At 30.1% G+C, this 15559-nt stretch overlaps 1 protein-coding gene across 15 annotated transcripts in view; it reads right to left on the bottom strand.

Moving 5' to 3' along the window:
* The window catches only part of LOC107443630 (dentin sialophosphoprotein), a 137090-nt gene that overhangs the window by 78103 nt on the left and 43428 nt on the right, over window positions 1-15559 (bottom strand). For all 15 annotated transcript variants that reach the window (XM_071188400.1, XM_071188404.1, XM_071188405.1 and 12 more), the window contains 8 exons: window positions 13112-13144; window positions 11553-11585; window positions 11358-11399; window positions 10933-11010; window positions 6321-6353; window positions 5168-5200; window positions 3359-3391; window positions 3149-3199 (listed from right to left, as the gene is read on the bottom strand). In XM_071188400.1, coding sequence (XP_071044501.1) covers window positions 3149-3199; window positions 3359-3391; window positions 5168-5200; window positions 6321-6353; window positions 10933-11010; window positions 11358-11399; window positions 11553-11585; window positions 13112-13144 — 336 coding nt within the window. The remainder of the gene's footprint in view (window positions 1-3148; window positions 3200-3358; window positions 3392-5167; window positions 5201-6320; window positions 6354-10932; window positions 11011-11357; window positions 11400-11552; window positions 11586-13111; window positions 13145-15559) is intronic.

Below are 15559 nucleotides of genomic sequence, written 5' to 3' on the forward strand. Positions count from 1 at the left end.
TTGATTTCCTCAATTATGCCTTCATCACTCCATTTATTGAAGACAGTGTATTCTTCAAGCCTACCAGTTTCATTAAGCTTTAAACAGTATTCATATGCTTTTCTGCAATTTTTCTGTAATCAGGTAGCCTAAACCACTCCAACACGCAAGGCGACCTCGTATCTGCCTTCTTTATTGATCATAAGAGTTCTCTGAGAGCATTCTAAAGTATCATAATGTATTTTAATACTCTTTTTTTATTCAGTTTGGTCAGAAATTCCTATGGTTTCTAACTTCTATAGATCACAAATGTCATTCAAAAGTAAACTTGCCACTATCAAGGTACTGCTACGAGATTTAGAACTGTCAGGTGATTTTCCCAAAAGTGTCAACCCTAATAATTCTATGTCTGTTAGTCCAGAAGTGAAGTTAAGGATTTTTCCTGTCATGATCTTTTCTGTAATGATCTTTTCTGCACCAATAAGCAAATGAATTGTAGAAAAACAAAAAAAGAACATTCTTTATCTGACAAGCGAATTCTATTATCATCCAATTCCTTAGTCAAAACCTCTAATACCATTTGATAAAATTCTAAGCAAATCTTCTCTTGATCAAGAACATTGAAAGAATGATAACTCTTTCTACCATCACTCACAAAGAACTTGTCTTATAAATGCTTCTGTTTGTTTTCAATTCCACCAAACAAAATATAGATGAGGGTAGTTTCTTGCAAAAAGTGAAATTTCCTTATACCGCAGAATAATCTTTACAATCTTACTTATTTAAAACTGATATGCTGATGCTAAAACACTCAGGACAACGTATATTGTGCTGATTAAGTCTATCCTAGAGTATGGGTTTCCAGTATACTTCTGCGCCTCACCATCTAACCTCCTTTAATTAGAAAGAGTGCAATTAAGTGCAGCTTGCATTATAACAGGCTTGAGAAACAGCTGCCCAAATGACATAGTACTTTACGAGACAAATCTTCCACCTCTTGGTCTAGTTAGAAACTCGAACTTAGTTAAATACTTTAACAAGTTAAGAAGTTATGAAAATCAGAATTGAACCTCTGAATACCTATGTAAATGGAGAAACAACCAGAGATTAAAAAGGAATAGCCCATTTGGTCTGGCTGATAATATGAAGATCATTTCCCAATCAGAGGAGAATTCATCTACAAGACTTTGTGTCAGCCCAATTGAGGGCTTACCTAGAGTTCACTTCCACACTGAACTTCTATCCCACACAAACAAAAACTCAGATGTCTCTGAATACTTTAAACAGATGGCTCTCGAGATCATAAATGGTATTCCGAGTGATGCCATTTTGATATACACAGATGGCAGTAAGGATGAGCTGAATCACATAGGGAGCGGTATCTTTATCGAGAATCTATCTGTCCGGCTTTCAAGACGCAACCCAGATAACTGTTCAGTCCTCAGAAGTGAATTAATTGCTATAGACGAGGGATTAAAGGCCATTCTCCATAGTACAGACTCTAGTGATGTATGAATCCTTACTGATAGCCGAAGCTCCATTCAACACTTGCAGGATTGTAGTCTTGTAGATGGCCTTGTGAGCATTCAAATTATCAATAAGCTTAAAATTATAGTAAAATGCAGGGATGTCCACTTTCAATGGTTCCCCTCCCTTGTTAACATCCCTGGAAGTGAAGTCGCAAATATCTTAGCAAAAAGAGGCTGCTCTGTGTTGGCGACCACTGATTATGCTCTTACCTATCAAGAGATTTTCTCTTTGGTAAAATTTAAAGGTAAGCAAGTCTGGCTGGCCCCTCCCGCCCATCCCGGGATTAGTAGGAAATGACCAGGGGGGGCTCTGGAGTTCAAGGGAGACAGAAAATATCAAACGGCTGTCTCGAGACTTATAAGTGGTCATCTGAAATGCATGACTTTTGTATCCGGCCAAAAGGTCTACCAGATTTGCACAAAGTGTTATCTGTTACCGGCTTCCTCTGGACATATCCTCGTTTGTTTGGGGTTAGCTTAGGAAGATGAAGATGAACATGCAAGTCCACTTCTGGTGGTGGACTTTGCTAGGGTAAATAGTCTCATGGATCTGATCTAGCTAAAGCTAGATCCTGAAGGATTGGACACAACAACAAAACTGATGTGACGATGTGCATATAAATGTGCATAAAGGCATCAGTTTCTCCTAATCTTATGATCCTTTGATTTTTATAAATTTGCTAATGAGCTTCACCTTTACAACATTTTTTTGTATGTTTTGATTACCCTTTATCTATGAAGAGGATCCACGTATTTGACAGACTATCATCCATAAGATAGCATTAGGAAGTTGTAGCAAATTTCTTCCAAATACTATGCTTTGATTTTTCTTCCTGCCTTCATTGTATTGAATTGTTAGGCATTCCACACTGTTCAATCTTTTTAAACTTCATTATTTCCATCTTTGAAAGTTATTGCTGATATCTTTATTTGAATTTTTTAGTTTGTATTCTTTCTCTTAGAATTTTTTATTTTTACAAAAAAATCCAGCAATTGTTAGGGCACTGCTGGAGTTAACTTTCATTTTATTTAGCGGAATTCAAATTGTCTTCATGACAAGTAATCATAACCGCTACTCAAAATTGAAACATAATCATCAGCTTCTGAATCATTTTTTATTTTAAAAAAATACTTCAAATAGTCAAAATAATTCCCCCAGAATGCATTACACACCAACACAGATACACATACCTTAAATGAAAACCTTGATTTATCTCTCAGCCAGTTCGGATTATTTGAGGATTCTGATTGCAAACAGACATACTTTTATAATTTCCAAGAAAAAAAGGATTTCTATTTTGTAATTAATACATTAAATTTATTTACGAGTCAACATGTATTACAGTTCCAGTTAAACGTGCTACTAATACCTCATTTAAGCATGTCTGCACGATCAAATTCTGCCAGTTGTTATACATTTAATTATTAAAAGTTATAAAAGGACTTTTTTTGTAATTTATACTTTTCGTGTGGTAATTAAATAAACTTTGATTTGGGTCAAATTGATACTCTCCAAAATTACAGTGTTAAAATTTAGAAACACTAAATAAGTGCCAAAAGTTGAATAATCAAATATGCTAAAATTTGAAGAAAAAATTACATTTTATATAAACATTAGAAAAACTAAATAAAAAACTTACAAAAAATATATGTTTCTTAGATGAAGAGACAGAGCTTTTGCCACTCTTAATCTGAAAAGAAAAATGAATTTTAGAAAAAGTAAATAATTTTATCTTTATAAGTCTAATTAACAAACAGCTAACTAATGTCGTATAAAGAAAACTGAAAAATCAAATACACTATCACCCTATTATACACAAAAAAGAAAGAAAATAATTCAAAATAATTACCAGTTTTTTTCTTGAGTGAAGGCCAATTTTATCCTAAAAACACAATAAATTTAATGCTTTATTAAATCAATATTAAGAAGTTTGAATTATCCATTATAAAAGTAGAATAAAGAGTATATATGTTAGTAATCAAAAATGATCACTTTCATTAAAAACTATTCCAAAATAAACTTTGAGTATAAATCTTACTCTGTTTAAGCCTTAAAAAAATTAATTTCTTGAGTAACAATACATGTATCAAAATCTTACTTTTTAAAATTATTTTTAAAATATATTTTTTGTGAAGACCTTATCACAAAAAAATGGTTAGTTTAATATGAAATAACGTCGTTAATCATTAATCCCAGGTATTTTACAAACGTTGATGACAGCAATGTTGTTGAAAAGACAGAAAAAAATTTCCACTAAATATAAAGCATTGAATTGTTGCAGATATGCTGCATATTCATGAAACAAATTAAAATATTATCGATTTTTGAAACTGATTCCTGAAAATTTAACTGACAAAAAATCTAGATCAATTTATATATCATACATGTTTCATATATTACATAACTTTTTGAACTAATTAAATCACCTAACATAGATCATTGACTTAATGTAGATATGCAGCATAAACATAAAACAAATTAAAAGATTATCTAAATTTAAAACTAACATTAATTTAAAATGCTAATTTTGCCTTTTACAAATTTAATTTCTATATATTCCTTATGGAAAATCAACATTTCTTTTTAATTAAATCATGGTGGACAACAAAATAATAATTGGAAGGCCAAATGCATATTTCATGTCAACATGCCTGCATTAATGAGTTTATGTAATTCTTATCCATATGAATCTTAAATAAAAATTACATAACTTATTACCACTTCTGAAAATCATAATCAAAGAGCAAAAATCGTTAGATATTATAACAGCTTATCAAGCACAGCTAAAGAACATTTTCTAAGAGAGGTTTTTAAATTTGCAAGATTACATACATATATATGTACGGGTTAGCAGAACTGACTTGGAACAAAGGCAGGTGCCACTGATTTAATTTGGGACATAAATAAAAATATTACAATGGATTTCCACATGGTTTTCGATATCTTATTTTTTTCATACAGTTATCTGCACATTAAAAATTTAAAAAACGAATATGCAATTTTTTAAAAATGCTGCAATTGTGCAATAAATTAATTTTTACTTAAAATTTTAGGAACCAACTTTTTACTACAAAGTCCATATTTTTCTACTGACTTAGGTTTTTGATAGCATCGAAAAAAATACATCCTTTGTTCATGTTTTTTTATTTCAATGTTTATTTTAGAACAATTTATTGATATAACTGTTATATATTGTATACCTCTGAATAATAACATTAATGTAAATAATGTTGAATTATGACATTTTATACACACCAACCATCAGGGAGGTAAACTAACTTTCGCATACATGAACTGCTAAAAACATATTTAAATATTAAGAGCTTATTTATTTGTTAAGTGGAGTTGTAAAGTAATAAAAAAGCATATTCAAGATCTTTAGTTATTAAACTTTTTATGTTCACATATTTATAACAAAGGAATTTTTTTAGTATTCTTAATCAACATATTAATCAATATCTGTGAAATACATTTTAATGGTTTAATAACTTTTAAGGTGGTGCTTAAAATACTATTTAACCTTTTTTTTTTCAAATAAACAGAAAAGAACCCAATACTTTATAATGTCACAAAGCATAGAAAAATTTGAAGAAAAAAATACATTCAAATAACAAGAACATGCACACAAAAAAGTAAAACTTAGTTCACAAATATTTACCGGTTTTTTAGATGACCCAGGAACACTTGTGATCTAAAAACACAACATAAAAGCGTTATTTTTAAGGTAAAATTAAATATTTTGCATTATCATGTATGAAAGCAGAATAAAAAATATGGAAAAAATAATTGTAAGTGTCCAAAATGGATGCCTTTCATCTGAATTTGTTCCAAAATAAACAGATAGTAGAAAACATTGAATGTTTAATGGTCAGAAATTAAAAATTCATACTTAAATAACAATATATGCTTACAAATCTACTTTTTATAATTATTTTTTAAAAATAATTTTTGTAAAAGCTTAACTCGCTGTTTCCCTTCAAATCAAACAGAATTTCAAAAAATAGCCCCTCTCCCATCAAAGATTTGCTTAAAAAAAACAAATAGTACACTTATAGATATTTTGATACTGACTTTGAAAATAATGATATTAGAATTAGGAAAAGGTTTAAAAAGTTATAAGTGGCAATATTTTTGCAGAAATGGCTCTTTCGGCATAATTTTGATTTACAAAACAATAGCTATTAAAGGCTGTAACCCATCTGAAATTTGCCCCAGAAGAATATTTCTCTTTTTTTGTTTTGTTCATAATAAAGTAATCTATTACTTAAGAATATTTTAACCAAAATACTATTATATATAATAGGTTTATTTTGCAGTCTTTTGACTTCTACTGACTTCAACTAAATAATGTCATTAATGAAAATAATGTTGAATTATGACATTCTTAAATACACGAACATCTAAAGAGGTAAATTAACTTTTACATACCATACTACTAAATGAACTTCTAAAATAATAATTAAATATAAAATGCTTATTTGTTTGTTAAGTGGAATTGTAAAGTAATAAATATACATATTCAAAATCATTAGTTATTAGACTTTTTTGTTTTTACATATTTATAACAAAGTGAATTTTTTTATTATTCCTACTCAACATATTAATCAATATATGTGAAATACTTTTTAATGGTTTCATAACTTTTAATTTGGAGCTTAAAATATAATTTAATCTTTTTTTTCTTCAAATGAACCAAAAAGAACCTAAAACATAATCATGTCACAAAGCACAGAAAAATTTAAAAGAAAAAAAAATATTAAATTGCCAAGAACATGCAGAAAAAAAGCAAAAATTAGTTCACACATATTTACCTGTGTTTCAGCTAACCGATGGACAGTTTTGCCCTGAAAACACAATATAAAAGCAATATAAGATCTTTAATAATTGAACTTTTTTAATTATGTTCACATATTTAGACAAGATGAATATTTTTAGTATTCTTGACCAAGATATCTGTGAAATACTTTTTAATGTTTCTTAATTAAACTACTTTTAATTTGGAGATCAAAATATTATTGAACTTTTTTTTTTCAAATGAACCAAAAAGGACCTAAAATTTAATCATGGCTCAAAGCATAGAAAAAAATACATTACATTACCAAAAATACGCGGAAAAAAATTTTAAGAAGGAGAGAAATGTTGAATTTACATCGTGATCTTTTCCGAGACAGAGTTCTGAATATCAGATGCAAGGGAAAATCCTTCTGGCTGTAGACAATCTGATCTTGTTGATTTGATATCACAAGTGAAGGAATCTCATTATTTCTCAAAATTTGTATCTTGGCATTGTATTTCAGAAAAATGGTAGTCCCCAGTTCATTGACCACAAAATATCCAGCTCAAGCACTTTTGCACAATGTACATCACATGTCTCACATACAATATGAAAAAATCAGAGACTTTTACTGATGGTTCAAAACAATCATTTAATTATACAAGATCACTTTTAAAAATAAAAATTATCAGAACTGCAAATTTTATCAACTAGTCCTTTATTTGCATGAATTTAAACTCTTACCATTGAGGGTTGTTGAATTGTTTTCTTTTTAAAAGTAAAATAGAACAATCTTTACAATCATGACATCATCTTAAACTGATGTGACGTCCCACCATTTCAGTTTTTCACACAAATAAAACTCAAAATTTTGTATTAATCAAATTACAAGTTCAATCGTTTTATTTTATTTTATAACCGTCGTTGAAAAGCCGACCCAATTTTTGGGTTTACAACTACAATTGTTCAACTCCGTAGCCTTGTAGTTTTGAACCAGACCAGAAGACAAAGAAACTCCTGGATCAGTAACTCCAGAGATATTGATTTGCTATGGGAACATGGGGGACTGGAGAGATTTAACGTGCATCAGTCACCATTTACTACACGGAGAGTCTTCGGCTGACAAGAATCGAACCCACAACATCTAGGACATGGACAAGTGGACCACCAACCAGGTTATCCCTTCTCTTAAGTTCAATCTTTTAGGAAATTTTACGGTGTAAACGGTTTTTCATTGGCATTGATCTTAACACAATTGTTGCAAAACCGACGAGTCCAAGCAAATTTTAGAGCAGCTTTTTCAGCATAATTGCGAATTGAAAACACAGTTTTCTCTTCTCAGCATTTATCAGATCCTAATTTGCTACCTTCCTGTACTAAAGTCAAGTTTTTTATGCGTCATAAACCCATGAAGTTCCCATTTGAGTTGGATGAATATGAATTTTTTTCCTAGTTGTACATCCTATGAAAGAAAGGTCCGCTAGATTTAACTTACCAGAAACATATCCTTTTAAATATTCCAGTTTAAGATCTTCAATTATACTTGTTCCCCGTCTAGGTCTCATACAATACGCCAGCAGTTCAAGACATGGAATTGTTATGTTTTTCAAAGGCGAGACTCTGGCTAGAGACCGCACAAATCTAACTGTAACTTCTTGCTGTAATTCTACTAGCAGAAATATACAAGAAGGATATGCTTTTGCACTTGCATCACAGAACACATGAAAACTGACAGTTTCTTCATCACTTTGACCGAGTTTTATCGATCGAGGCACTTTGTCTTCGACAAGCCAATTTAAATATCTCCTATAAAAATCGTCAGAAAAAAATCATTCCATTTTTTTCTAGTTTCCAAGTTTTTTAAAGTAAAAACTTTGGAAGAATGATCACAGGAGAAGAGATGCCAAGTGGGTCAAATATACTTTAGACTAAGAGAGTAACAGAGTGTCATTGACTTTTCTAGAAATCAGATCCTCCTCCATTGACTAATTAACACTGCATGATAAGAGTATCGTTTTGCATATTACAATTCAAGCCTAATGGAGGCATTTTCTGCTCTCAGAACCATTCTCAGAAATTTTAGATCAGCATTGGATTACCAATCTGCAAGATTGAACTTCCCTGAGGTCATCAGAATTTTTTATTCAAATATAAATTTATTAGCTTCATCAATGTTCTTCTTCCTACAGATACAATTGTCTACATAGTATGAATTCTCCAGAATTTGTGCAGTATAAGAGAGAACATCAGGAGAGTTTTCAGTGTGGTGGTCTGAAGTGCTGCCAAAAGGAACGGACAGCAGATGATTCCAAACACCACTTTATGATGCCTGTAAATCATCATTTTGTTTTCATGGGTTTTCCATAAAAAAACCTCAGATAATTCCAGTCCTTTTCTTTGATTTTAATCTGGAAAAATGCTTTCTAAATGTCTAATGTTACTCCAATTATACATTTCCTAAAAAGATTCAGTGACGGCGTACTCTTCAAATGTGCTAAAGTATCAACTACTGGTCTAACTATAGTGATTGTGCCCTGAACGGCAAGTCAGAGAGGGAGATAATGCGTGATTAATTCTTTCTTATCTTTGATTTCCTCAATGATGCCTTCACCACTCCATTTATTGATGACATCTGTGTATTTTTCAAGCCTAACTGTTTCTTTAAGATTTAAACAGTATTCAGATACTTTTCTGCCATTTTTCAGTAATCAGGTAGCCTGGACCACTCCAACACCCTTGTATCTGCTTCCTTCATTGATTGTTAAAAGTTCTTTAAAAGCATTCAACAGTATCAAGATGTATTTCAGACTTCTTTTCTTGTTCAGTTTGGTTTGAAGTTCCCATGGTTTCTAACTTCTACAGAGCACTAATGTCATTCAAAAATAAACTTGTCACCATCAAGGCACTGCTACCAGATTTAGAACTGTTAGGTGATTTTTCCAAAAGTATCCACCTTAATGTTTCTATGCCTGTTAGTCCAGAAGTGAAGCTAAGGATGCTTCCAATCATGATCTTTTTTGTAATGTCAGCACCAATAAGCAAATGAATTGTTGAAAAACAAAAAAAGAACACTCTTATCTGATCGGCAAATTCCATTATTATCTAATTCCCAAGTCAAAACCTGTTACCATTTGATAAATATCTAAGCAAATCTTCTCTTGATCAAGAACATTGAAAGTACAAAGAATGATAACTCTTTGTAGCATCACTCACGTACAACTTGTGTTCTAAATGTTTCTGTTTTCAATTCCAACTAACAAAATATGGATGAGGGTCGTTTATTTCAAAACATGAGATTTCCTTTTACCACAGAATTTTATTATAACCATGTCATTTAAAACTGATGCTACAACATGCTTCTTTATTTACTCTCTGAAATGAAAAGCTTAAAGTTTCATTTAAGAAATATTTATTAACCATTATAAATTAGACAGCAACATACTAGACCTGAACCTGAACAGAACAAGTACTGAACATGAACTATGACCTCCTCCAAGCAATCCAAAAGATCAAAGCATCAATCACGTCCCAGTTACAATCACAGTTAATTCTATACAGTTAAAACACATGTTACACAAAGTGCATACAAAATTGATTTAAAAGCATCAGTTTCTTCTAATGTTATGATCCATTGAATTTTATAAATTTGCTAATGAGCTTTATTTTTAGACGATTTTTCTTGTATGTTTTGATAACCATTTATCTATGAAGAGGATACAGGTATTTAAAAGACTATCATTCCCAAGATTGCGTGTAGCATGTGGTGTGGGACACAAACGTCCATCAAATAATATGCTTTGATTTCCTTCCTTTATTGTTTGTATCTATTTGTGTGACATTCCACAATATTCCAACTTTTAAAACTTCCTTATTTCCAACTTTGAAAGTAATTGCTAATTTCTATTTTAGATTTCGTAGTTTCAATTCCTTCTCTTAGAATTTTTGATTTTTTTTCATTTTTATCCAAAAAATCATCATTATCATGACAAGAAAATCCAGCAATTGTCAGGGCACTGCCTGAGTCAACTTTCATTTTATGCAGCGAAATACAAATTATTTTCATTAGAAGCAAGTAATCAATCAAGTATCTAAAACAGAAACATTATCATCTGCTTCTGTATCATTTTTTACTTTAAAAAAATACTTCAGATATTAAAAATAATTCTCTCTGAATTTAAACGGTCTTTGCACTCCAACACAGATAAACATACCTAAAATTAAAACCTTCATTAATCTCTCAATCAGTTCCGATTATTTGAGGATCGATTTTGATTGCAAGATAGACTTATTTTTATTATTTCAAAGAATAAAAGGATTTATCGTTCGTCATTAATGCATTATATTTATTTAAGGGTCAACTTGTATTACAGTTCCAATAAAACGTGTCAATAATACCTCATTTAATTATGTTTGCAAATTCAAATCCTGCAAGTTGTTGCATACTTGAATTATGAAAAGTTAGAAAAGGATTTTTTTGAAATACTTTTCTTGTGTTGATTAATTAAAATTTTATTTGGGTCAAATTGATAGTTACCTAAGTTACAGTGTTAAAATTAAGAAACGCTAAATAAATGCCAAAAGTGAAATAATCAAATTTGCAAAAATAATCACATTTTAAATAAACATTAAAAAAATTTAACAAAAAATACCTGTTTCTTATCTGGAGAATCAGAACTCCAGACGCCGATATTGTATCCTGGTCTCAATGAGCTTTTGCTTTTTCTTTTCTGAAATGAATTTTAGAGAAAGTAAATAACCTAATCTTATAAAACTCTTAAGCTGAAAAGAAAATAAATTATAGAAAAAGTAAATGACTTTATCCTTTTGATTGCCAACATAAAAAATTAATGTCATATAAAGCATAGAAAACTAAATAATCAAATAAACTACTATGCTCAAAAAATGGAGAGCATCATTTGGGTCAAATTGATACTCTACTAAGTTATAGTGTTAAAATTTAGAAATGCCAAGAAATGGCAAAATTAAAGAATCAAATTTGCTAAAATTTGAAGAAAAAAATAATTAAATTTTAAATAAACATTAAAAAAAGTAAACCAAAAGTTTACAAAAATACCTGTTTCTTAGATGAAGAGTCAGAACTTTTGCTTTTGCTTTTCTGAAATAAATTTTGGAAAAAGTAAATAACCTAATCTTTTTGATTACTAACATAAACCAATTAATGTCACATGAAGAATAGAAAACTGAATAATTAAATACACTATCATCCTATTATACACAAAAAAGAAAGAAAATAATTCAAAATAATTACCAGTTTTTTTCTTGAGAGAAGGCCAATTTTATCCTAAGAAACACAATAAATTTAATGTTTTATTAAAGCAATATCAAGAAGTTTGAATTATCCATTATAAAAGCAGAATAAAAAATATATACGTTAGTAAACAAAATGGGTCACTTTCATTAAAAACTATTCAAAAAAAAACTTTTAGTATAAATCTTACTCTGCTAAAGTTTAAAAAAAATAAATTTCTTGAGCAACAATACATGCATCAAAATATTACTTTTTAAAAGTATTAAAAAAAAATAATTTTTGTAAAGACCTAACCACTAAAAAATGGTTAGTGTAATATGAAATAGCATTGTTAATCATGAATTCTAGGTATTTTACAAACATTGATGATGGCAATGTTGTTGAAAAAACATCAAACATTTTCCACAAAATATAAAGGATTTACTTGTTGCAGATATGCAGCATAATCATAAAACAAATTAAAAAATTATCTGAATTTAAAATTTACTTTAATTTGAAATACTAATTCTGCCTTTTACAAAATTAATTTATAACTGGAAGGCCAGGTGCATTTTTCATGTCAAATGCTTGCAGTGATAAATGAGTTTACACAATTCTTATTCATATGAATTTTAAATAAAATTTACACAACTTATTACCACTTCTGAAAATCCTAATTAAAGAACAAAAATCATTAGATAATATAAATAGCTTATCAAGCACAGCCAAAGAATATTTTTCAGGAGAGGCTTTTTCAATTAATAGGATTATATGCATATATATGTACCACTTAGCAGAACTTATTCGGTACAAAAGCAGGTGCCACTGATTTATTTAGGGGCATAAATGAAGATATTGACATGGTTTTTGACACCTTACTTTTTTCAAATGGTTATCTGTACATTAAAAATTTAAAAAATATGAAATTTTTTAAAAACACTGCAATCATGCAATAAAAATAATTTTAACTTAAAATTTTAGGAACCAACTTTTTACGACATAGCCTATATTTTCTTAGTAACTTAGATTATTGATAGCATACAGAAGAAAACATCCTTTGCTTATGTTTTTTTTTCAATGCTTAATTCAGAACAATTAATTGATATTAATGTTACAAATTGTACACTGCTAAATAATGACATTAATGTAAATAATGTTGAATTATGACATTTTTATATACACTAACAACCAAAGAGGTCAACTGTCTTTTACATACATGAACTACTAAAAAAATATTTAAATATTAAATGCTTATTTGTTTGTTAAGTGGAATTGTAACGTAATAAATATTAGTATTCAAGATCTTTAGTTATTAGACTTTTTTATGTTCACATATTTATTAAAAGAAGAATTTTTTTAGTATTCTAAATCAAAATATTAATCACAATCTGCGAAATACATTTTAATGGTTAAAATAACTTTTAATTTGGAGCTTAAAATATTATTCAACTTTTTTTTCAAATGACCCAAAACGAACATATAACTTAATCATGTCTCCAAGCATAGAAAAATTTAAAAGAAAACATTAAATCTCCAAGAATAAGCAGACAAAAAGTAAAAACTAAATGTCACATATTTACCTGTGTGTCAGCTGACCAATGGACACTTTTGTCCTGAAAACACAATATAAAAGCAAAATAAGATCTTGAGTAATTGAACTTTTTAATCAAGTTCACATATTCATAACGGGAATTTTTTTAGTATTCTTAATCAAAATATTAATCAATATCGCTAATAAATACTTTTTAACAATTTAATTACTTTTAATTTGGAGCTTAAAATATTACTTAACCTTCTTTTTGTCAAATGAACCAAAAAGAACCTAAACCTTCATCATGTCAGGAAGCATAGTAAAATTTGAATGTAAGTAATTTTTTTCAGCCAATTTAAAAATTCGCTAAAAAAATCTTCGGAGAAAATATCATCCCATTTTTATCCTAGGTTCCAAGTTTGGAAGGATGATCATAGGAGAAGAGATGTCAAGTGGGTCAAATATACATCGTGCTAAGAAGTGACAAAGTGTCATTGACTTTTCTAAGAATCAGATCCTCATCCATTGTGTAATTAATGCTACAAGATAAGAGTATCATCTTGTATATTACAATTCAAACCTATGGGAGGCACAATTCGGTTCTCAGAACTATTCAGGAATTTTAGCTCAGCATTGGATTGCCAATCTGAAAGATTGAACTTCCCTGAGGACATCAAAATGTTTTATTCAAATATAAATTTATTAGCTTCATCAATGTTTTAACTACAGACACAATTGTCTACATAGAATGACTTCCTCAGAATTTGTGCAGTATCAGAGAGAATTTCAAGAGAATTTTCAGTGTGGTGGTCCGAAAGGCTGCCAAAAGGAACTGACAGCAGATGATTCCAAACACCACTTTATGATGCCTGTAAATCTTCATTTGGTTTTCATGGGTTTTCCATAAGAAACCTCAGATAATTCTTGTTCTTTTCTCTTATATCAATCTGGATAAATGCTTTCTAAATATCTGACGTTACTCCAATTATACATTTTCTAAAAAGATTCAGTAAAGGGACAATCTCACTCAAATTAGGACCTGCTTCCAGACATGCATTCAGTGACAGTGCTGGGAGCGGCCTATTTCAAATTTATCTTAATGTGTAAACATCTACAGCTATCTACTTTCATGGCAGATCCGTACAAAGGAAAACAAGTACCAAATGTTCACAAACACATTTAATAAGGAAGACGCAGATACAAAGATACATGGACAATCAAAATAACAGACAAAACTCTGAGAGCTCTTTACTCTCTAAAATCATAAAGCCATCTGCCCATTCAAGGCTAACGCTTACACATGTATGCATAACTCAGAGTCAAAAATAAATCCACTCTCCACACACTTCTCCCTTTTGAGATGCTGAACAGCAACTCAAAATATTTGGCACTTTTATAGATTGCCCATAACGAGTTCTTTTTAGTTTAGGTGATGTTGCTGGCTGTTGTGGTACAGGTGGTGGCTCAGTAGTTAACACTGGAGCCTTCGCAGGATCAAAGTTCTAACGGATAAATTTTTTGTATGTGACATATTGGCCGCTCTCACTTTTCCATCTTTCTTAGGAATTAAATCAACTACTTTGGCCAAAGGCCAGTTTTGCAGTTTTTTAACATCATCTCCGATTAAGACTATTTCGCCCATCCTAACCATACGATTACAAGGATCTTCGTGCTGTTTTTGAATTAGTAACCCGAAATATTCATTTCTAAATCATGCTAAAAGTTTCTCTTTTAACTTAACATGAATTTTACTCTTTTATGAAAATTTTGAGATTCAAGTGCATCTATATTGGATACTTCAAAATTATTTCTATCCGATAAAAACAACATAGGTGTTAAGGGGGTCAAGTCCTCCATATCTTCTGATAAATAAGTTAGAGGACATGAATTTACAATTGTCTCACATTCATATAAAATTGTTATCACTTCTTCATACGTAAGTATGGCTTTCCCTAGTGTTTTCTGAAGAAGATCCTTCACAGCTCAAACTAGCCTCCTCTACCAACCACCCCACCAGGCAGCGGTAGGAGGGATAAATTTCCAAGAAATTCTATACATCTCTGTATCTTTAACTATTTTGTTCCAATCAATTTCACATAAAAAAATTAAATGCCCCGCTAAAGTTAGTCCCATTATTTGAATATTTTGGGTCTTCCCCTTCTTGTTATAAAATGTCTGAAAGATAACAAAAAACAATCTGTTGTTAAGGAATTAACAGTCTTAAGATGAATAACTCTAAAAAGAGAGCAAGTAGAAAGCACAATCCAAACTTTATCACCTCGCTTTATGTAAAGTGGGCCTGCCAGATCAATTCCCACAATTTAAAAATTTTCTGAACATCCTATTAGATCACGAAGTAAAGCTACAGACTCAGCACTGAAATATTTAGCCTTAAATCATTGGCATTTAACACAATGGTTTATGATACTTCTCACTGTTTTTAGCCCTCTTAAAATCCAAACCTTTTTCGAAGTTTGCTGAGTAGTATTTGACTTTC

The sequence above is a fragment of the Parasteatoda tepidariorum genome, chromosome X2, assembly GCF_043381705.1.
Source record: "Parasteatoda tepidariorum isolate YZ-2023 chromosome X2, CAS_Ptep_4.0, whole genome shotgun sequence".
Lineage (NCBI taxonomy): Eukaryota > Metazoa > Arthropoda > Arachnida > Araneae > Theridiidae > Parasteatoda > Parasteatoda tepidariorum.